At 40.2% G+C, this 24300-nt stretch overlaps 2 protein-coding genes across 4 annotated transcripts in view; one reads left to right on the top strand and one right to left on the bottom strand.

Moving 5' to 3' along the window:
- The window catches only part of CENPP (centromere protein P), a 232200-nt gene that overhangs the window by 89732 nt on the left and 118168 nt on the right, over positions 1–24300 (top strand). The gene's annotated exons all lie outside the window — the stretch shown is intronic.
- OMD (osteomodulin) lies at positions 3397–11730 on the bottom strand. Its single transcript, XM_040449611.1, has 3 exons — positions 11428–11730; positions 4950–5923; positions 3397–4038 (listed from the first exon to the last, which is right to left on the bottom strand). The coding sequence occupies exons 2-3, from the start codon at positions 5887–5889 to the stop codon at positions 3731–3733; spliced, it is 1248 nt and encodes a 415-aa protein (XP_040305545.1). The 5' UTR covers positions 5890–5923; positions 11428–11730; the 3' UTR covers positions 3397–3730.

Here is a 24300-nt window from a genome sequence, read left to right as displayed (position 1 = left end):
TTGTTCACTAATCTTTTGTACAGATAGAATCAAGGAAGGAACCCCCAGAGATGCTGGCTGCTTTCTGGGGTCTCTGAGAAAGCACCCAGGTCTGACATCAGGGGGCACACAGATGGAGCAGCCTGCTAGGCTGGCTGTGCTGAAGTACTGGTTGCTGCTTGTCTGGTACCTAGAACTGGCATGCCCTTTATTAAATGCTTTGTCGTATGTATCGTTTCTCTTTATGCTTTTAGTAGCCCTATGAGAACCAGCTTTCTTGTAGGAATGCGGAAAGGGAGGCTTCATAGCTCCCTCTGTACCTGACTCACAGGCATCTGGCTTGGACGACCGACCGGGTCTGGCTTCTGCCAGAGCTTATCAAATTTCACATTCCTTGTTTTGGATTGCTAAATTGTGCAATTCTATTCTTCACAAAGGCTGCTGTCTGAGGATTTTTAAAAAATCAACTTAGAAAAAAATCAGTTTAGGAGGATATAAACAGAAGCTCCAGAATTCTGAAAACTGGAATGTTTTATTTCTTTTTGTTTTTAAGCAGTGCAAGAGGTGAAGGAAGTAATTGCCACATACTTATATTCATCTCACCTCAGGAGCTTGTTCCTCCCACTCCTGGCCATAAGTTCCTGCTCGCACATCACAGTCCCACCTCTTCTTGAAATTTGAGCTACTTCTCCAAGTCCTGGCCAGAAATAGTTGGGACATCTGTGCTCACATCATCTTTATTTGTTACTGCCACGTTAGCATTTTCTTTCTTCCTTCCTTGTGTTGGAATGAGTTGATCTTTCTTTGTTATAGTTTTTAACAGCTTTATTGAGGCAATTCCATCCCATACAGTTCACCCTTTTAAAATCTGTGATTCAGTAATTTTTAGTATCTTTAGACTTGTACAACCATCACCACAGTCAATTTTAGAACATTTTCATCACCCCAGAAACATACCCTCTGCTCATTAACAGATATTCCCCACTTTCCCACTCTTGCCCTCGCCCCAGCCCCAGGCACTCTGTGGTCTTTCTGTGTCTATAGATTTGCCCCTCTGGATACTTCATACAAATGGGATCAGGCAGTATACAGTCTTATGTGACGGAGTTTTCACTTAGCATGGTATTTTCGTGGTTCATATATGTCACAGCATGATGTATCAGTACTTCTTCTCTTGGCTGAATAATATTCCACCGTATGGATGGACCACATTTTATTTATCCATTCATCATCTGATGGACATTTGGGTGCTTTCCACTTTTTCACTATTAATGGATAGTGCTGCTACCAACATTTGTTTCCAAATGTTTCTGTGTTCTGTGCCAACATATGTGTTCATTTCTCTTGAATCTATGTCTTGGAGTGGAATTGCTACGTAAGTGAGTCTAATTTTTTGAAGAATGGCCAGACTGCTTCCCTGGGCAGCCGTACCATTCGACATCCCCACCAGCAGTGTGGGAAAGGCTACTTTCCCTACCTCCTTGCTAATACCATCTGTTACTTGTCTTTCTTTTTGATTCTAGCCGTCCCAGGGAAATTGAAAGGGTCTCTCATTGTAGTTTTCGTTTTCATTTCCTCGATGGCTTCTCATAAAATTTTAAATTGTTTTAGGTTAGAAATATTTATATCATTTTTATCTCCTGAAACACCCATAGTACTTTCCAATATTTGCTCATAATAAATATTTAAATTTATGAGCCTATTTTTTAAAGTTTCAATAAAGGGGGAGGTGGTCCCTAATTTTTTTTTTTTTTAACCTCTGTTGAAAGTGTGCTTTGTCCATATTATTAGCATTTTGCTCTGTTACCCTCATACTTGTATCTTGTGGTGTCACAGATGCACATGTGCTTTCTGTCTTGTGCCTTCATTGCAAACTCTATGAACCAAATGACCTCATGAATGTTCATTGGACTGTTGTTTGTGTTCATTCTGAATTGTTGAGCTTGTCCTTACGGACAGGTGGGTGTTCTGTTTCTGCTAAATGCTGATAACCTACCCAAAGAAATAAAGAGCATTAGGGGCTTCCTTTTATACTTTATCTCCAAGACTCACCACTTGAAAACTCCTAAAATAGTTTTGTCTGATGCTTGCCTGTTGTCCATATTGTTACCGTTTATTCTTTGGGGTCCCTGCATAGGTAGCTCCCATCTGTATTTATTCTTCATCTGAGGAACTCTGTGAAATGTTAGCCTGGTAAATCGAGAAAGGTCATCACAGAAGCTCCATCATCTTCATTATAAGGCATACTTAAGATACTTCAAAATAAAAGAATATATAATAGATGCTTCTAAGGTTTTAAAGAAGACATCAAACTTGTCCAAATTTTAAAGGAACTCTATTCAAATTTAGCGCTAATTAAGTAAATGTTGGCTGATACACATATATATTTCTAATATATCATGCTAGGAAGATGTGTAACTACAACACAAAAAGACTTTCTGTAGTGAGTTTACTATAAAACCATTTATCTTGGGGCACCTGGGTGGTTCATTCGATTCAGTGTCCAGCTTCGGCTTAGGTCATGATCTTGCAGTTTGTGGGATCGAGCCCCACATCGGTCTCTGTGCTGACAGCTCAGAGCCTGGAGCCAGCTTCAGATTCTGTGTCTCCCTCTCTCTCTGCCCCTCCCCCACTCATTCTCTCCCTCTCTCTCGCTCTCTCGCTCTCTCTCTCGCTGTCTCACTCTTTGTCTGACTCTCTGTCTCTCTCTCAAAAATAATAAACGTTAAAAAAAAAAATTTATCCCAGTTAAAATGGAAGACATTGTTTTGGACAGTTGCTGAAATCTGCTAAAATATGGATTGTGATGAGATAATTTGGTGGTTTTTAGTTATCCAAATGCAGATTTTGTTGCCTTGGTGCTCTGAGAGAAAACAAAGACCAGTTGATTTCATGAAACTATGCGTCTTAGACCCTTAGTAGAATGGCTTCTTTTGAAAACCAGAAGTATCCTCTGTTGCTCTAAATGGTAGGGCCAAGGAGATGGATACCCTGGTGGCAAGATTTCACACACAAGTGTGCAAGTGTGCAAGTTTTTCTGGAGGCCAGGTTGAAGAAAACAACTTACTCCTAAATGAATGGCTGCCCATTACATGAATGTCACTTGGGGAGTCTCAACACCGTCCTCCTAGTGATTCAAAGCAGAGGGCCTGTAGTTCTCAGCTTCTAATGCTATTGTTTTCATCACTCTTAGAACAGTTACTTTTACTTGAGATGGCATACTTTGTTCTCAGCTTGATAATACTGTTATGTTGAAAGTTAAGGGTTTTTTTTTTTTACATTTTATTTTATGTATTTTGAGGAGAGAGATTGTGTGCGCAAGCACGGGAGGGAGGGAGGGAGGGAGGGAGGGGGAGAGAGAGAGAGAGAGAGAGAGAGAGAGAATCCCAAGCAGGCTCCAGGCTGTCAGTGCAGAGCCCGATGCAGGCAGGGCTCAGTCTCAGGAACCATGAGATCATGACCTGAGCCAAAATCAAGAGTTGGACGCTCAACCTACTGAGCCACCCTGGCACCCCTAAAGTTGAGTTTTTATTCCCACTTGTCATTCTGATTTATATTTCTGAAGACTTGTATCATTTTAAGTAGGTTTGAACCTTATGTAATGATGCAGATGTTACCAAGAACTTAAATTCGGTCTGATCTTATACTAATACATGATTCTAGATATTATTGTAAGCTATCCATGTTTAGTTAAGTTTATACTGAATAATGTATAAAATCATAAATGTATACTTATAGTTTCTTGTCATTCTTAACTTCCGTAATAGCGAGGGTCAATGTTTTCTTCTGTTTCTTCTTGTTCTGGACCTTCTTGTTGATCATCACGTTCTTCACTCTCTGCATCACCTTGAAATCTCCTGAAAACTTGGGTCTTCAGCTGTATTGTTTGACCATCAGTGCCTCTTTGCTCACCATAATAAATAGTGTGTAGAAGAGGGAAGCAGAGGGAAATGTATGAGCTTATTGGCTCTTTTAGTTTATTTTGGTCCATACGAATGTATGTTAAATGGTGGTAACGTAGTGGGTCAATAGATGGACACATCACTGTAACATTGATATCTGAAAAATACAAATTAAAAATTAATCTTGCTGCATTACATCTAGAATCCTACATTGGATTTTGTTAAAATATGAGATATAGTTTTATTACTTAAAATACTTATAGGTGGGATTGTGTTCAATTAGTTTTTATAGTAATCAAATAATAAAGAAAATGAAATGACAAATGAATTCTATATTATCAAACCAATGATGGCTTTAAGAGTATACTTATCTTAATGAGCACAGAATAATGTATAGAATTATTGTTGTACAACTGAAACTAATATAGCACTGTATATTAACTATACTGTAATTTAAATTTTTAAGAAAATGATGGCTTCGTTGGCTATTTAATTATTTAACAAATATTTAAGTGATAGTTATTAATAGAAAGAATCTCAGGGGCGCCTGGGTGGCTCAGTTGGTTGGGCATCTGACTTCGGCTCAAGTCATGATCTCACAGTTCATGAGTTTGAGCCTCGCGTTGGGCTCTGTGCTGACAGCTCAGAGCCTGGAGCCTGCTTCTGTCTCTGTGTCTCCCTCTCTCTCTGCCCCCGCCCTGCTTGTGCTCTGTCTCTCTGCCTTTCAGAAATAAATAAACGTTAAAAAAATGTTTTTTTAATTAAAAAAAAAAAAAAAAACTCAAAAAGAAAAAAGTGAAAATCACCTGGAGTCCCACTACTCAGGATACTCCCATTTTTTTCATGTACTCTACAGTACTACTTCTCAATGCTTCAAGTGATGAAATTTAATATAAAAGAGTATAAACTTTATAGCACACCTTTCTGAGGCGACCTTCTGCCATTTCCCTAGCTACTTCAAATCAACCATTTTCAGCAATGTGTAAAGCATAGAGTTTTTGAAGATTTGTTCTTTAAAAGGTCAGAATACTATTGTTTGTCTTTAAAAAATAATGAAATTTTACATACTTTCAATTTCGTTATTTTCTAGGTATAGGTGTTGTAAATTCCTTGGAATATAGAATGCTTGTTTCAGTTTGTTGTGTCCAACATTGAGCTCTATAAGGTTGGAAAGATTAAAAATATTATATGGGATGTCTTGTAGTTTGTTGTGTGACATTCGTAGAGCATTAAGTTTTGGAAGTTCACTGAAGTAATTTTCTGGTATGGAAGAAATTGAGTTATTTTCTAAAGACAGGTACATAAGTGAAGAAGGCAGACCAGGAGGCATGGATTCTAATCTGTTATTACATAAGTTGAGCTGCATTAATTTTTTCATTTTAGCAAGTATGTTTTCTTGTAACATGGAATCTTCAAGATGATTATAACAGAGATCAAGCATTGTCAAGTTTACTAGCCCGTCCATGGCATTTGTCTGCAATCTGGAGATCTCATTGTAGCCAAGAAGAAGTCTTTCCAAAGACTTGGGAAGAGGAAATGGAAATTCTTCTAAGTTGTTATGCTGTAGATGAAGTTGTAGTAGATTTGACAACTTAGCAAACACACCATAATCAATCTTTTGAGATGTAATCTTGTTGTGGCTGAGATTGATTTCTTTAAGATAAGTTGCATTGATGAATGAATCTGCAGTCACAGCCTCAATTTCGTTGAACTGAAGATAGACTTGCTGTATGTGAGCTGGGACACGCGGGATAGTCTTGAGTTTGCGATTGTCACAGTACATTGATGATGGAAAGTTGGGTGGGCAGAAGCATTCAGTGGCACAGCCTAACATGTACTGATGAAAAGGAACTTGATAGTCCTCATTCTGATGAAATTGAAATTCTGGTTGGTAGACATCATCTGGCTCTTGATCATAATCTTCATCCCATTGATAATTTTCATATTGGCAGTATACTTTGACTCCAAAAAAGCAGAAAAGGACCCATGCTGGACTTAAAAAGCCCATGTTCTTTTTTTTTTTTTTTTTTTTTTCTTTTGTCCTATTACAAGGAGAAAGGAAATATATTGTGGGAAAAGTGACTAAAACTTAGAATAATTCTTATATAAATTGACAGTTACATAAAATGCATAATATCTGTATCTGTACTGAAATAAAAGAATATCCAGAATGAACAGGCAATGCTGAAACCAAAATTAATGTTTAAGTACCAGTAAGGTGGTATCAAAAAAGTCATGGGGCACCTGGGTGGCTTAGTCCGTTAAGCATCCTACTCTTGATTTCGGCTCAGATCATGATCTCACTATGATGAGATCAAGTCCCACGTAGGGTGGAGTGTGGAGCCTGCTTGGAATTCTCTCTCTATGCCTCCCCCGCTCATTCTCTCTCTCTCTCTCTTTTTCTCTCAAAATAAATACACCTTAAAAAAAAAAAGGTCACACTTTGCATTGTATCAGACTACATAACCATCTTTTAAGAGAATCCAAGTTTGTCTTGCTTGCTGTAGATTTACAATAATAACATGATCTCTCTCAACCCCACAGCTGGGTACCCCCTCCACTAAAAATGCTGGGTGTTCCGTATCTATTTGGTCCCTTCAGTGGTGGTCACTGCCTATGAGAGGAGAGACTCTATGTCTTACTGAATATTAACCAACACTTTCCCACTTCTCTTTTCTGTTTCCTGATGCTCTTTTCTGCCCTTAGAAGAATATGAAACATTCCACTTTATGTAAGAGCTTGAGATATTAAAAATAGCTATCATGTTTCCTCTTAGTGTTTTCTGTCCAAACCTAACCATGATTTCAAATTTTCCTCCACGAAACCATTTCCAGGACCCAATTATTTTGCCTTTGACTCTACTTGAATAATTGCTTCAAATCCTAAATACAACATTTACAGTCTGCAATGTTTTAGCCTCTAATAGGTTATTCTATACACATTTCTTTCTTTCCACTAATGTTTTTATGTTAAGTTCTAGATAAACAGTATTGACAACAAACCGGTCTCCCAGGAGTTGAGGTGTGGTGGAGAATCAGAGATGGGCAGTACAGGGAATAGGAGGGTATGTGGAGTAAGATTTAAAGGAGGGAGCTCTCAGCTTGAGAAACCCTGTTAACTTCAAGTTGTGTCAAGTGGTGGATGGTGTACTGGACAAGGAACCTGAAGACCGTTATTTCAGGCTGTCACTTGTGATGGTCATGTAACGTAGCTGCCTCTTGCCTCATCAATAAAATGAGAATTGTAATTGCTTGTCTGCTTATATCAACTGGTCGTTACAGTCATGTGAGGAATGTGTATAAAAGTGCTTTGCAAATTAGAAAGTGATCCAGATGGAATAAATTTGTTATTTAGGTAAAGGTTAAAGCAAAAAACAAAACAAAACAAAAAACAAAAACCCTATCTCTTTTGTTCTGAGGCTATTTTTCTGTACCATTCTTATTCAGGGTTTCATGAGAATTAATGTCAAAAGGTTACTGTGTGTCATGATATGACTTATCTCTGATTCCCCCAGAACAGTACTAGCCATTTTTCATCATTGGGATAATTGAAAAAGTAGTTTCTTAAATCATGGTCTCTAACAGACCCCATTTGAGAAAGTCTCTCCCAGACTCTAGCATCTAGTTTCTTGTTTATTTTCCTGTCAGAAACTAAAAATGTGTAGAATGTAATCATGTGTTTATGTGGGACTTGAAGGCGTTAGTTAAGTAGAGTTAGGGACCCTTGATCTTTTGTTCCCCTCAGTGGTACTTCCTGCCGTGCACCCACACACCATGGGCCTTGTCATTTCCAGCGTGCAGCTCCTTTACACCTGACTTGTCTTCATAATTTACTCCACGTATTGATTCCAACTGCAGTAATTCCACAGTTTCAGTGGCACCTAAATACATGGATCCCACTGTGTTCTCCCTGCCCTTCGCTCATACCTTCCAGTGTACTCAGGTCCTCTTAGCAGCCTGGACCCGCAGCACTGTTGCCCCCTGTCTGCAAATGCCCTAGGCCCGCTGGCCCTTTCATCCTCATCCTCGTCCCATGAACTCCAAACCTGGTTCCTTCAGTTATCCATCTACTCACAGCCTGACTCACGCAGCAGAGTCAGTGGAGAGAAAACAGACCACGCCATCTGGTCTCACTTTAAGTTCAAGAGCACTCGATGCTGCTCAATGACATCTCCTTCTAGACAAGCCTCTAAAGCCTCATTCCCCACTGGTTTTGGATGATGACCTTGCTGTTGCTACCTTTTTTTTTTTTTTTAAACTAAGAAGATAGGATGAAACAATTGTTTATTCATGTATAGTTTGTTATCCCTACCTACACAGTATGCCAAAATAGCAATGGTTTGATCTTTTTTTTTTAATGTTTATTTATTTATTTTGAGAGGGAGAGAGAGAGAGCACCTATGCATGGGAGGGCCAAAGAGAGAGGGAGAGAGAATCCCAAGCAGGCTCTGTGCTGTCGGTATGGAAACCAATGCAGGGCTCAAACCCACAAACTCTGAGATCATGACCTGAGCTGAAATCAAGAGACGCTCAACCCACTGAGCCACCCAGGCGCCCCAGTGGTTTGATCTTTTAAAACAATCTGTGATTTTGAAACTCAGTTTTCTTTTACAAATCTAAATAGACTCCATGCATTGTTGCTTTTTATCCATGGGATTCATGGAAGATGAGGCATTTGAACTGGAGTCTGAAGCAATATTAAGGTTCCCATAGAGGAAAGCAGGGAGAAAGATTTGCAGATACAAGAGATGAGCAAAATATGTAAACAACACAGAGTAGGCCATCTGGGAAATAGTGGCTAGCTGTTGAAGGAGCAAAGTAAGACTGTTGCAGCCAGTCTGGACCAGAATTTAGAGGGCCTGAATTCTGAGCTGTGGAATCTGCACTCAGGGAATGAGCACCTAATTTAATTTATTCATGTAGTCAAGCCTGGTTCTCACACTTAGGTGGGAAAGAGTCCTGGGGGGAGTGTGGTCTCATCCCAGAGGGCAGTCATATGGTGCTGGGAAGCTTGGGAGCGCCCTGTAGCCTGCCACCGTTAGTACCTGTGCTAGATGTGTGTGAACACAGCTAGTAATCCACATTACAAATATGAGTAATTAGTTAGTTAGCTTGGTTGAGTTAACTTCAGTTAATGGTTGTCTGGAATTAACGTGTGGGGGTGAGGCATTGTGCTTGGTGGGGGAAACACATGGAAAGAGCAAACAGCTTACGGGAAGACACAACTCAGCGAACCAATTCTCAGAGGGCAATAAGGCTCACAGCAGAGACCCCACTGGCCATGGGCACAGCGGCTTAACCCTGCTTGGGACAGACAAGGAAGTCTTGGTAGCATCATTTGGTCTAATGTTGGGAGTTTAGCAAGAATGGGTATAGAGCATCCTATACATTTTACTCACTAGTTGATAATATTTTATGTGTTAAATTTGTATATTTTATTGTACTCATTATAGTAGATCATATTAACTTTTTAAAGTCCGTGTCATACTTCACTTCAGTCTCACTGCACTAGGGGTTTTGCTGTTAGGTTGCTGTGCCTCACAAGGTAGAAGCCGAGGGACAGAGATGTGCAGGTGGGGGGCAGGGGTTGGAAGCTGACTGTTTCACAGATAAACTTTGAAGTGAGCATTGCTCATCAGAGCTCTGAAGTTCATCCTTGTATTAAGAACATTAGCAAGAAATAAACAAAACAAAAAACATTAGCAATAATCAATTAGTAACCTTACGTTTGAGAATTAACGTCATGGCTCTAATCAACAATTATGAGAAATTATTGGGGAAAAAGGAAACCTGGATGATACTTTTGATCCTGCACTTAATTGCATACCTTCAATTTCAAATCAAGACCTTAGGATGGGGTGTCTCTGAAAATAAAGGGTTCTTTCGTGTTGCCAGATTTTGGTCTTGGCCACCTGTGAAGACAGCCTTTCCCTAAGGACAGGTTGTCTTCTTAGTCATCCCCTGAGGACCTTGGCTCTGTAGCCAAGTATAGCCTGGTCCCACTTCTTTTGACCAAGTCCAGTTTTTTGGTCTGAGATCAACCCTGTCTCCATGCATAGGCCCAATATTTTCTGTTCATCTTAATCTTCAGCTTCATCCCTGGTTAGTTTGCCTGTTAAAATTGCCTCTACTTCTTTTTATCCAAGTTTTCCACTCAACCGATCTCTTCCCAGCCATTTGCTAACCATGTTTTTATTACTTCTGCCTTTTCATGTGGTGCGGTTTATGCCTTGTTCCCTACGGGGCAGCTCATAGCAAACCAGCACATTCACTGTCAGTTCTCCCATTTCCTGACCTAACTTCTGGCAGAATCTAGTACAATGCACAGGTGTATAAGCGCTGAAAGGTTTGTTGAATGGAGGATTGGATTAGTAAATTGCAGATTCCATCTTGTTAGCGATGCTTGTCCCTACTAATGCTGATTATTTCTAGGTGTTATTTTGCCACAGTGGTTTTTTTAAATGGACACAGTCAGAGAGAACATGGCTGTTCTCTCCCAGTGGTGTCTCCATCACAGCATGCTATTCCCATTACATAGAGGAGTAGAAGAATAACAGATGTGAACGGGAAGCTTTAAAGCAAAGGAAAACATATGTTAACCGTTTTTTTTTTTAAACATCCACTAACATGAATTTTTTGTATTATGGCTACAAATGTTTCTATGTTGTAACATTTCTCTTAATTGGGAAAAAGCACTTGTGTTTTCATAAGAAATCTTTAATTAAAATGAGATCAAACTTTGCTCTGGAAAGTGTAAAGTAATTGGAACGGCTCATTGCATTTTATCATTTTAAAGACTCAATTACGTCATTGGTATGCCATACAAACTAGGGTCTAAGAAACCAAAGTGTTAGTATATGACTCAGATTTCTTTCCGAAGCAGTTTTAAATTTAACTCTATAAAAGTGAAACAGTATACATCCCTGTTAACACCCAAGGCCTAAGGAAGTAAGAGTCTTTTGCTATTAGAAATATGAACATTTCAAATTTTTTTTAGCCAGAATACATTTAAATCTTAATTAACTGAAACCCAAAAAAACTATTTCCTTTATGCTAGACAGAGCACTCACATCTTCCCTTTCAGGCAGAGACAAATGAAAGCAAAACCATGTTACTGTCAAGGATCTGGTCAACAGAGAAATTTTAAGAAAATGTCTTGGAAATTTGTACAAATATCCTTCTTCCCTGTCACCCTGCTCGGGTGTATGGCTCACAGACATTTGCTAGTTTCTGTCATTTAAAGTTGAGAGAGGAGGAGACCAAATCATTCCATTAACCTGAGAATCTTTCATTCTGAATAACAAACAAGAAAATCTAAACAAAGATTATTTATTGGGTAAATATTAAGTTAGAAAATTAAAATCACTGTTATCACTTCTTTCTCTGAATATTTGTGCTAATCAGAGTTTTAATGTAGCTTTTCTCAGATACTGTTCTTTCATGATGGCTGCCGGCTATTTTAATGTTAAACAAATCAAATCTACTTAAAAAATTTTTAACAGTAGGAATACTTTCTTAAAAAATTGAAAATTATTTTATCGTCATACCTGTTGAGTTTGCTTTAGTTTTCAGGGGTTGATGAATTTGCAAATCCTGTAAATTGAATCAGATATTCCTAAATTCTTTAACTGAGTCTCTTAAAAATCCACAGTGACTGTGTGTCCAGACAGGGCTGTCCTTGAATTACTGTAGCAATTTAAGCAAATATAATCTGCTTGGAAAACACTTGGCTTGAATTAAAATTATGTGTTTCTTTTCATTATCCAAAACTTTGTGGATTCAAATGGAGATGCTTGTGCTGTGGGTCAGATTTATGTGGCTTACCTCCCCCTCTTTTCCCCTTAATTTTGGTTTGAGGTGTGGCAAGAATTTCCTCTAATATGAAAGGCAAACAGAACTAAATGAAACAGCATGTACTGATTACTGTTTTTATTTTCATTTTCATGCCAAGGAATTCTCCAAATTAAGGTCCCCTGTGACATGGAGCTCAGCTTCTCAGCAGTTTAAGGTGGAACTCAGAGCCGTCTTGAAATGGGGCTTGTCTGAACCGTTATGTTCACACTGCTGCTTCCCTTTATGAAGACAGGGAACCAAGATTAGAAACATAAACATTCCTCTATAGAGTAATGTCTAGTTAACTTTTTAAATGAAGGAGTTTGTCATTAGTGACAGATTAAAGATAGGACTTTTCTACACAGAGAATTTTATCTTCTTTTCTGTTTGCTATCCCCATTCTCACCTTCCTCCACTGGAATGCCTGCCGATAACCTTTGAAACAAAAGTTAATCTGGCGACAGAATTTAGTGTCTTATACTCAGAAGGTAGAACTCTGATTTGCCTGTTTACAGTAGCACAAAAAATATTTTACAGTATCGACTGAGATGGAAATAGAAGCTTCTGTTGACCAACTACTGTTGCTTTTATTTTGTAGATGTAGAAAATCTCATTTCAGTGAGTTGTCTGTCCTGAAGAGTAGTGGTAGAGTAGCAGTTAACTGCTTAAATGCTACATTTTTATACTAGTGTTTTCATATTTTCAGCAGAGAGTTAACTTGTATTTCTTGGCAGTGAACTTGGAGCTCATTGTTTGGAAGGCTCTTTAAAGTTTGTACAAAGTAATAAGGTAAAATGAATCCTGGAATTTGTTTTTGTGTCCTCAAGTAGTGTTTACCATCAGATTTTTACAAAGAAATCACCAGATTTATTTTCTTGTACTTCAGGTTTTTTTTAAGCTTGCTGTGTTTCAAGTGATGCTTGGCAGTATTGTGAAAATCTCATCTATTATTTGAGACACTGGTATGTAAAACATGGCAGACCATATCTGGGCCAAGATTTCATCTTGTTACCGATCTTGTCCATATGTTTCCTATTAGTCTTTGTTCTTAAGGCTTCCACACTAAGGAAGAGAGAACAAATCTGTGTAATTTTTCCAAAAGTCATTGTATGTACCCTCACAGTTCTTTTGGAAGATAAACTTTAAATTGAAAATTTAATTGTTCTATAATTCTTCATTTAACACACTGTGATTTGAATTTCTGAGTAATTGTGTTGTTCATCTTCCTAACAAATGTGAAAAGAATGTGTATCAGTCAGTAGCTAGAGCACAGAAAATCACACGTGTCTAGGAGATTTGAAAGAGGTGGACGGTATCCAGGAGGCATGGGTTGGGGGCAGGGGGATCCGGGGAGTGCTGGCTCAGTCAGGCCTTAGAGGACAAAGCAGAAGCTGTAAGTGATGGTCATAGTTCACGGTTTCAGGCTGGTGGTTATAATTGCAGCAGTTTGGAGAGAGAAGTCCACTGAATCCGTGAAAAGTCTAAGTTATAATCTATGATTTTAATTTAATTGAGTAGATATAGTATCTTCATAGCTGAATAGTGCTGGCAGAGAAAGGTCAGACTGACACCTGCTGAATTGTGGTAATTAAGGACTGTTTTCATTACATTCATTCAGCTAATACTTATTGAGCACATGCTTTGTTCAAGGCAATTTTAAGTGTTAGGTACTCAGCAGCAAGTCCCTGTTGTCAGGAAAAGGAAGATAGAAAATAGATGAAGTGGTACCAAGTGCAGTGGAGGAGAATAAAGCAAGATGGGGAATTAACAGGAATGACATGGGCACAGGCCAGCAGTTCTGACGCTCCTGTGCACACCTGTGTGGCTGATGGGGGAGCCAGATGTCCCGCTGCTGGACGGAAGGTACAGACAAGCAAGGGGAGGCAGTGGGAACGACACACGCAGCGAGGGGCCGGAGTGGAGACCTCAGCATGAGCTCACGTTCGGGCTGCTCACACACAGCTGGCGCCAGGCAGACACGTTTCTAGACGTGTGTGTGCACACGGGCCGGGGTACAACACCTGTCTCCTGGCTCTGTCGGCTGGGAGCGCGGAGAAGCAGTGACTGTCCAACAGCAGCAAACAGCCAGATCTTGGCCTCAAACACCATTCTCCAGTAAAAGAAACCAGGCTCCTTGAAGAAATGACTGATTGCAGGACTGGGACACGGAGCATTCACGATGAGCTGGGAGCACCTATAGCACCAGGAAGCAAGAGATATAGGAAATCTCTGTACCTTCTCAGTTTTGGTGTGAACTTAAAATTGCTCCAAAAAGTAAACGTCTGTTAATAAAAGTTTTAAGAAAGGAAGCTACTATTTTAGATAGTTTTGCAAAGACCTGAATATAGTGAAGGAGCAGGCCAAGTTGGTATCAGAATGGAGAAGACAGTATGGCCGGGGGTGAGTGATCTGGGCAGGGAGGGTATCCTCAGAGAGGCAGCCAGGACCAGCGTCTAGGTCTGACATGCTTGGAAGCCTCAGCCTCACAGCCTCCCACATCAGGTCAGTTTGGGAGGCACACATGACCCTTCGCCGACGAACTGCCTCCATCAGAGCGACCATTCAGGGAGCCCTTCAGTAGTCTGACCACTAGACGTCACACGTGCCCGGCAGACAGCGTCCATCTGTGTGCATCTGCCCACGCTGACTGGCTTCCATTCTTTTCCCATAAATGGTGGCCCCGTCCCAACTGAACCCACTGTCTGATGGAAGCCAGAAGTCTGGGAGTTCTCTAGATAGTGCATCCCAGAGTGTGGCGCAAGAGCCATCCGTGTCTGAATTTGCAGGGGCTGCTGATTTAAGGTTCAGGTGGCAGCATCTCCATGCCTTGGACCTGCAGAATCAGAAGCTCTAGACGCAGCCCCAGGAACTTACACTGTTAGCATGTGTTGCGGGTGCCGTGAAAACTTGAGAACCACCGGTCTCACTGTCAGATTGGGTCTGCTGCTTGAGCCCTCTGTGGTCTAGCACAGGAGTATCTTTTTGTTGTGTCTGTGTCTCGTGGTCTTCCTGCCACCATCTTTTTTCCAGTGACCAGCAACTCTCCCTGAGATGTTGCAGTAGTGTCTTGACTTGTCTCCCTGTGTTCACACATCTCCCTCTCCAACCCATCTTTCAATTTATTCTCTATAAAAGTAAATCTAACTGTACAGTGCTTCCGCTTAGAATCCTCCAGTGTTGCCTCATATTTTAAAATAAATTCCAAAGATAGGGGCACCTGGCTGGCTCAGTTAGTAGAACATGTGAACATGTTTGGTATAAAACTGAGGAGGGGGCGGGGAGAAGAAATTAAAAATACATATATAAATAAGTAAAAATACATTCCAAACATGACCTTCTCGTTTAAAGAATTCTGACACCTACCTCTTGCCCATTCTTGGACCGGGTGACTTGTCTTTCTGGCCTCCAGCTGCCTGCTCCTTCCTCTTCCTTCAGACACCAGCTGGGTACCCTAACAATTCAACTCATTTCTGACACTGTCTCTACAGAGTTGGCATCACATCCCACAGGTTAAGGGCTCACTCCCCCAAGACTGTCCCCACCTTGGATGCCAGGCACAGCACAACTAGTAGGTTTGCAGCTTACCCACCACCTCTGTGCCGCCGGGCTGCAGGTTCCCACAGCCCCTCTTCAGGTTTTATAATTTGCTGTAATGGCTCACAGAACTCAAATGCTTATATTTATTGAATTATTATTTAATAAAGCATATGGTAAAGGCTGCAGGCATAAAGCCAGATGAAGGGATACGTAATGTGAGGTCTGGGGAGGCCCTAAGTCTAGGAGCTTCTGTCCCCTTGGAATTGAGGTATACTCTGCTCTCGGTTCTTGGACATGCCCACCAGCCAAAGATCTCTCTGAACCCTGGACTTGAATTGAAGGGTTTTTGTGGAGGCTTCTGCATGTAGGTGTGATGGATGGTTAACCCAATCTTGAGCCCCTCTTCTTCCTCAGAGGATGGGGGATGGGGCTGAAAGTTCCAAGCTTCTCATCATGGCAGGTCTTTCTTATGACCACCAGCCATCAAGGAACCCACCCAGAGTCACCTCCTTAGAACAAAAGATACCATTACCACCCAGGAAATTCCAAGGACTTAGGACCTGTATGTCAGGAACTGGGGGCCGACACCAAATACATATTTCTATGTCACAAGGTATACCACGAAAACTCCCTGCAGCTTCTATTCCCAACCCCCTGCTTCCCGTCCCAGTAGCCACTGCTAAGGACCCATACGTTGTAGGACTCCAGGGACACTTTCACGGCCCTTGAGACCTTCAGTAGAATAGTGTGGTTGTTTTCTTGCGAATCTTTCTAGACTTATTTTATGCACCTAGAAGCAAATATATATATATATATATATTTAAAAATTATTATTTTTAGAAAGAATTCTTGCATGAAATTTTTGGTTTTTAAAAAATTTTTTTAATGTTTTTATTTATTTTTGAGACAGAGAGAGACAGAGCATGAGCAGGGGAGGGGCAGAGAGAGAGGGAGACAGAATCTGAAGCAGGTTCCAGGCTCCGAGCTGTCAGCACAGAGCCCGATATGGGGCTCGAACTCATGGACCGTGAGATTATGACCTGAGCCGAAGTCAGACGCTCAACCCACTGAGCCACCCAGGCACCCCCAAATTTTTAATGTTTTTAATCTTTTCCTAATATAAGTGCTGATGCAATTAACAACTTTTTATACATCATTGCATGTGTGTGCAGCTACACTTGAGGGATAAATCTGCAGACAGGGGCACGCTCTCCACGGAGAGCATCAAGGGCACGTGTCGAATCCTCCTTGCTGTGCTTGCTTGATCAGGGTGATCTGGTGGGTGAAAGTGGTGCCGTGCTTGGGGCATCCACTTTTCTTACTGTGAGTCTGTTGGAATATCTCTGACATTTTACATCTGTGTCTGCGGCTTTTTCTGGAGCAGTCCGTGTCTTTTTTACTTTTTTTTCTGTTGTGTTGTAGGTCTTTTTCTGGTTAAGTTTTGGGATTTCTTTATAAGGGAAGTTAGGCCTATGTGCTGTGACTTAAAACTGTTATTTTCCAGTTTGTCATTTGTCCTTTGACTTTGCTCGTGACCGTTTTGCCACAACGACTTGACGTTGAGTTTCTTCGTTTCTACTTAAGGCTCTCTGGCTTTTTGTGTCAGAGTCAGAACCACCTTCCCCACTTCCCCATTATCAGAAAAATTCTCCCACGGTTTCTTCTAGGACCACTACGGTTTCTTTCATTGTTTTTAGTTTTTGCCCTTAAACCTCTGATTTGTTAGAATTTGTAGTTCCTGTACGGTGTCATTCACCTGAATCTTTTGTGGACGCTCTCCCCATGTCCCATTGGTGTCCCTTGAACAACCGCTTTCCCCTGTTCAGTGTGAAAGGCCGCTGTTCCCACAACAGAATGAGTTTTTCCTGGACATTCCACCCTTTTCTCTTGAGCTGTCTGTCTGCTATATGGTTATTTTATAAAACCATCCTTAACGTGGCCCCTGGTGTTGATTTATCTGATACCTTACATTCTACTGTAATCAGTACTTCTTAATTGATTTTTTAAATTAAAGATGTTACTTTCAGATAATTGCAGACACTTATACATTGTAAGAAATAACACAGAGAGATCTTATGTGTGCTATAGCCTATTTCCCCTAATGATAACATAGTTATCAAAACTTGCAAAACTGTATAGTATGTTAGTTACCACAACCAGGATATTGAGGGTGCAGCCATCAAATAAAGGATGTTACCCTTTTATAGCCACAGAAATGTCTTGCTTGTCTCCCTCCCTTCCCTAGCTCCTGACAGGTAATCTATTCTGTTGTTCCAATTTTGTTATTTTAAGAATTTTATATAGGGGTGCCTGGGTGGCTCAGTCGGTTAAGCGTCCGACTTCGGCTCAGGTCACGATTTTGCGGTCCGTGAGTTCGAGCCCCGCCTGGAGCCTGCTTCCGATTCTGTGTCTCCCTCTCTCTCTGGCCCTCCCCCATTCATGCTGTCTCTCTCTGTCTCAAAAATAAATAAACGTTAAAAAAAATTTTTTTAATAAAAAAAGAATATTACATAAATGGAATAATATAATACATAACCTTTTGGAATTGACAGTTTACTCAGCATCAGTCTGTGAAGATTCATACAGGTTGTTGATCAGGTTGTATATCAATTTATTCTGTTTCGTTACTACTGTTCCTTAAAAAGGATGTATTTATGAGTGGTTTAACTGTTCATCTGCTGAAGACTGTGGGTTGCTCTGGTCTGGGGCTATTACTAATAAACATACTGTAAACACTCCTATACAGATATTTATGTGAACATCCGTCTCCATCTCTCTGGGGTAGATGCTGAGGACTGTAACTGCTGGGTCACATGGTAAGCCCATGTTTAGTTTTAAAACATCTTACGAACTGTTTGCCGTTTTAAATTCCCACTGGCCAAGTATGAGAGATCCACTGTCTATACATCCTCAGCATCTGGTGTTACCTTGAAATCAGATAGAACGAGTCTTCCCTTTCTTCCAGAATTATTGTGCCTATTCTGGTTCCTTTGCCCTTCCACATAAGTTTTGGAATAACATCATCTCTAGCTACAAAAAATCTTGGTGGAATTTTGGTAGGAATTACAATAAAAATGTATAGCAAATTTTGCCTGTTTTTTTAAAGGTTTATTTTATTTATTTATTTTTTTAAAGTTTATTTATTTTGAGAGAGAGAGAGAGAGAGAAAGCATGAATGGGGGAGGGCCAGAGAGAGAAGAAAGCAAGAATCCCAAGCAGGCTCCACACCACCAGCACAGAGCCTGATGCGGGGCTTGAATCCACAAACCGTGAGATTATGACCTGAGCCTAAGTTGGATGCATAACTGACTGAGCCACCCAGGCGCCCCGAAAGGTTTTATTTTTAATTAATCTCAGAGTCCAATATGAGGCTTGAATTTACAACCCTGAGATCAAGAGTCACATGCTCTACTGACTGAGCCAGCCAGGCGCCCCTTGCCCGTTTTAATTAGGTTGTTTGTCTTATTATGAGTGAAGGGTTCTTTACATATTCTGAATACAAGTCCTTTTATCAGATATATGGCTTACAATCTTTTTTCCTCCAGTCCATGGCACAAGTTTTTCATTTTCTTAATAGCATCTTTTGGTACACATACATTAATTTTGTAAAGCCCAAATTATTTTTTTTCTTTTATAGTTTTTTCATGCCTTTTGGTGTCAAGTCTAAGAATTAATTGCCTAACTGGTTAAAGATTTCTTCCTATCTTCTTATAGAAGTTTGTAGTTTTATCTCTTAAATTTGGGGCTATGATCTGAGTTAGGTGTTTGTTGTTTTTTTTTAACGTTTACTTATTTTGAGAGAGAGAAACAGAGCATGAGCAAGGGAGGGACAGAGAGAGGGGGAGACGCAGAATCCGAAGCAGGCTCCAGGCTCTGAGCTGTCAGTACAGAGCCCGATGCGGGGCTCGAACTCACAAGCTGTGAGATCGTGACCTGAGCCAAAGTTGGACGCTCAACTGACTGAGCCACACAGGTGCCCTTTATTTTGAGTTAGTTTTTGAATGCATTGTGAGGTTAGGGTCTAATTAGTTCACTTTTTTTTTTTTTTTGCATGTGAATTTGCACGTGAATATTCCAACTCTTCCAGGACAATATGTTGAAAAGATGATTATTTCCCCATTGAATTACCTTGATATCTTCACCAAAAATCTGTTAACCATGAATGTACAGGTTTGTTTCTAGATTCTCAGTTCTGTTCTATTGTAGCCTTACTGGTTACAGCAGCTTTATATTACATTTTGCCATTAGGTAGTATACATCCTCCAACTTTGTTCTTTTTCTAAATTGTTTTCATTGTTGCAAGCTTTTTTGTGTTTCTCTGTGATTTGGGGAACTGGTGTGTGTGTGTGCGTGTGCTGTCATAAAGTAACATGATGATTGAGTGCTTGGTATTTGAACATTACATTTAAATGCTTAGTTTATTGTTGTCATATGGTATGGGCTCAGTAAATGCTAGCTACTGTTCTTTTCTTGTAAGATTTAAAAATTTTTAAATGTTTATTTATTTTTGAGAGAGAGAGAGAGGCAGAGTGCGAGCAGGGGAGGGGCAGAGAGGGAGACACAGAATCCAAAGCAGGGTCCAGGTTCTGAGCTGTCAGCACAGAGCCTGATGTGGGCCTCGAACCCACAAACCTTTGAAATCATGACCTGAGCTGAAGTTGGATGCTTAACTGACTGAGCCACCCAGGCGCCCCTTGCTTGCAAGATTGTATAGTCTTGTGAGGATACTTAGATATTCTATAAGTATATAAAGCATAATTCTGCTTGTCCATTTTTCAGATATTCCGTTCCTTTGTTTTCCTAATTCCTATTAGGAAATTAGGAATTTCCTATTTTTTATTAGTCAGACCATGTGTGACTGCTTCTAGGTAGATGCCCTTGTTCACCTTTTTTTAAAAGATTTATTTTGAAGTGATCTGTACCCAATGTGGGCTTCAACTTACAACCCCCAAGACCAAGAGTCACATGCTGTAACAACTGAGCCAGCCGGGTGCCCCCATCATGTGTTTAACTTTTTAAAATATGAAAGTAGTGTTTAAGATTATTTTTTTTTAATGTCTGTTGTCTGTATTTTCAGGCTTGCACAGTATATTAGAATAAGACTGCCCTCCCATGGTGAAAATTCGGTAATTGTCTAATAAATTTAAGGGGCTCTTTTTAAAATTTTTTTTAATGTTTATTTATTTTTGAGAGAGACAGAGATAGAATGCGAGTGGGTTAGGGGCAGAGAGAGGTGGGGACACAATTGGAAGCAGGCTCCAGGCTCTGAGCTGTCAGCACAGAGCCCGATGCGGGACTCGAAATCACGAGCTGTGAGATCATGACCTAAGCCGAAGTCGGACACTCAACCAACTGAGCCACCCAGGCGCCCCAATGGGCTCGTTGGGGGGGGGGGGGGGAATTTAGAAATATGTATCTTTTTTAAGGTATGTGAATTAGAGATAGGCTATTCTGTGATCTCAAAATGGGCAGAGACAGTAGACTCCCCATAGCTGTAGGGTCACAGTGACTAACCAGCCCCAGAGGCTAGTCCGCACAGCTTGTCGTAAGTCACGGGTCTTAAGTCTCCTGTTCTCTCTGGGGAAACAGTTTGCTAAGTTCTCTTGGTCCCTTTGCTCCAGATGCCACTCCATCTTTGTCCTTCTGTTTCTTGGGGGATACCGTTTTATAGCCAACCCTTTCCTTCAATCCAATCTTAGAATTCCTAAGAGTCACCTTTGAGACTTAGTCCAACATCCTCTGTGTTTTCTGTGGAATTATATAGTATCGCTACAAGTACCCTTTAGGTGAGAGGAACACTTTGGTTTCTTCAAGGTATTGAAATGATCAGGCATATGGATGAGAGGGGGATTTACAGACCCAGGAAGCAGAACTGCCCTTATGTTTCCTCAGGTTAGCAGTTATTCAGCAAATTTATAAAAAGAAACTTTTAAGGAGTGAGCTGTGCTGCTGGTGGCCAAGTTCTGATTGGAGGAAGGAGTTAATGAATGGATGTTTGCTGGGGTGGGGAGGGAGGAGGGGGAGGTGGAAGTGTGGCCCGGGAAGGGCTTGGACGAGCCTCTGGGGTGATGAACATAGTTTGTATCCTGATCTGCTTCCAACAAAAGGTGCTAAGACAACTGGATATCCACATCATACCACATGCAAAAATTAACTCAAAATGGAACACAGACCGAAGTGTAAGAGCTAAAACTGCTGAATATTAGGAGAAAACATGGATGTCAGTTTTTATGACCTTGGATTACACAACGGTTTCTCAGCTATGACACTAAAAGCACAAAAAAACAAAAGAAATTTAATTAAAATCAAAATTTAATATTTTTTAATGTTTATTTTTGAAGGAGTGGAAGTGAGGGAAGGGCAGAGAGAAGGGGACAAAGGATCTGAAGCGGGCTCTGCACTAACAGCAGAGAACCTGATGTGGGGCTTGAACTCATGAGCCATGAGATCATGACCCTAGCTGAAGTCAGACACTTAACCGACTGAACCACTCAGCTACCCCTTGAGATTTTTTTTCCTATCTTGAAGTCCTTAATAAACCCAGTAAGTTGTCATGATTCATCTGTTTCCAAACTTTAATGGATTTCAAGTGAGTAATATTTTATATTCACCATAAAATGGGTTTGTGGCAAAAAACTTTTGTTGTTTATAATTTTTATTAGTGATTTGTTTATTTGTAAACTTATAACCAAAAATGGTTAACAGCTGTGGGATGAAGAACAAACATTAACAACAGGAAAGTAATTGCAGTGATTTCAGGAATCATTTCCAGCAGTTTGAAATTTTTTCTTCTTTTTTAGAAAAAGGTTAACTTAGGGGCGCCTGGGTGGCTCAGTCAGTTGAGCATCCGACTTCGGCTCAGGTCATGATCTCACGGTTCGTGGGATCGAGCTCCGCGTCGGGCTGTGTACTGACAGCTCAGAGCCTGGAGCCTGCTTCGGATTCTGTGTCTCCCTCTCTCTCTGACCCTCCCCCATTCATGCTCTGTCTCTCTCTGTCTCAAAAATAAATAAACGTTAAAAAAATTAAAAAAAAGAAAAAAAAAGGAAAAGGTTAACTTAGCTACTTTAAATTCTGCTACTGAGATAATAGACTGATTTGTTCGTTTAGGTAATTTTTTTTTTGTTTTTTTTGTTTTTATTTTTTTAATGTTTATTCACTTTTGAGAAAGTGTGTGCATGTGCATATGTGCACATGAGCAGGGAGGGGCAGAGAGAGAGGGAGACACAGAATCCGAAGCAGGCTCCAGGCTCTGAGCTGCCAGCACAGAGCCCGATGCAGGGTTCAAACTCATGGACCGTGAGATCAAGACCTGAGCTGAAGTCGGACACTCAACCCACTGAGCCACCGAGGTGCTGTTTAGGTAATTCTAACCTTATGAATTTGATTATTAATTTCAAGACCTGGATTTTTACAATTTCAGTGAACTTTGACTTTTCTTATGTTCTTGTAAGTGACATGATATCACAGTTTTATTTTTATGATACATTGTAGTAAAATGGGTTATTGAAATCATTGGAACTTTAGAATATTTTAATTTTAATATGATTATCAATGTAATACAATCTCTTTAAGGACATCACAGTCTTTAATTTTTCTCATCAGTCAGTAATTGTCCAGTATAACAGTTACTCATATTTTATGAAACTTTATGGCTTACAAATCATTTTCACATTTTGTTTTTGTAACTGATGTATAGTCGACATACACTGTTATATTAGTTTCTGCTGATTGGACAAGTCATTACAGCACTCAGTGTTCAGTGTGGTAAACATACTCGTCATCTGTCACCACACGTTACTGCAGTATCATTGACTATATTCCCTGTGACTTACTTACGTTATAACTGGAAGTTTGTACCCTTAATCCCCCCACCCACATCTCCTCTGGCAACCACTAGTTTGTTCTTTGTATTTAAGTCTGTTTGGTTTTTTTGTTTGTTGGTTTGTTTTGTCTTAAATTCCACATATAAGTAGTCATGTAGTATTTATCTTTCTCTAACTCATTTCACTTAGCATCATACCTTCAGGGTATATTCATATTGTCACTAATTGCATGTTTTCATTCTTTTTTTTTTTCAATATATGAAATTTATTGTCAAATTGGTTTCCATACAACACTCAGTGCTCATCCCAAAAGCTGCCCTCCTCAATACCCATCACCCACCCACCCCTCCCTCCCACCCCCATCAACCCTCAGTTTGTTCTCAGTTTTTAACAGTCTCTTATGTTTTGGCTCTCTCCCACTCTAACCTCTTTTTTTTTTTTTTCCTTCCCTTCCCCCATGGGTTTCTGTTAATTGGTGCAGACGCTCTGGAAAGCAGTGTGGAGGTTCTTCAGAAAATTAAAAATAGACCTACCCTATGACCCAGCAATAGCGCTGCTAGGAATTTTTCCAAGGGATACAGGAGTACTGATGCATAGGGGCACTTGTACCCCAATGTTTATAGCAGCACTCTCAACAATAGCCAAATTATGGAAAGAGCCTAAATGTCCATCAACGGATGAATGGATAAAGAAATTGTGGTTTATATACACAATGGAATACTACATGGCAATGAGAAAGAATGAAATGTGGCCTTTTGTAGCAACATGGATGGAACTGGAGAGTGTGATGCTAAGTGAAATAAGCCATACAGAGAAAGACAGATACCATATGGTTTCACTCTTATGTGGATCCTAAGAAACGTTTTCATTCTTTTTTATGGCTTAGTAGTATTCATCTGAGTAGTATTCAGCCATAAAAAAGATGTATACACCACATCTTCTTTAGCTGTTCATCTGTGGATGGACACTTGGACTGCTTCTGTATCGTGGTTATTGTAAATAATGCTGCAGTAAATGTATGGGTGCATCTACCTTTACAAATTAGTGTTTTCATTTTCTTTGGGTAAACAACCAGTAGTGGAATTAACTGGTTCATACGGTATTTCTGTTTTTAATTTTGAGGGACCTCCATACTGTTCTCCACACTGGCTCCATGAATTTACATCCCCTCCAACAGTGCATGAAGGTTCCTTTTTCTCCACATCCTCCTCCACACTTATTATT

Source organism: Herpailurus yagouaroundi, unplaced genomic scaffold (genome assembly GCF_014898765.1).
Source record: "Herpailurus yagouaroundi ecotype Mexico unplaced genomic scaffold, PumYag 199, whole genome shotgun sequence".
Classification (NCBI taxonomy): domain Eukaryota; kingdom Metazoa; phylum Chordata; class Mammalia; order Carnivora; family Felidae; genus Herpailurus; species Herpailurus yagouaroundi.
The sequence above is the reverse complement of the archived record's forward strand: the minus strand, read 5'-3'. Positions and strand labels throughout refer to the sequence as shown.

What these genes read in the sequence shown, in the direction of transcription:
- OMD (XM_040449611.1), bottom strand. Translation starts at nt 5,889, where the DNA reads ATGGGCTTTTTAAGTCCAGCATGGGTCCTTTTCTGCTTTTTTGGAGTC. An exon ending in AGAAAATAACGAAATTGAAA is followed by an intron (nt 4,039 to 4,949) that starts GTATGTAAAATT and finishes TGTATTTTTCAG; the next exon opens with ATATCAATGTTACAGTGATG.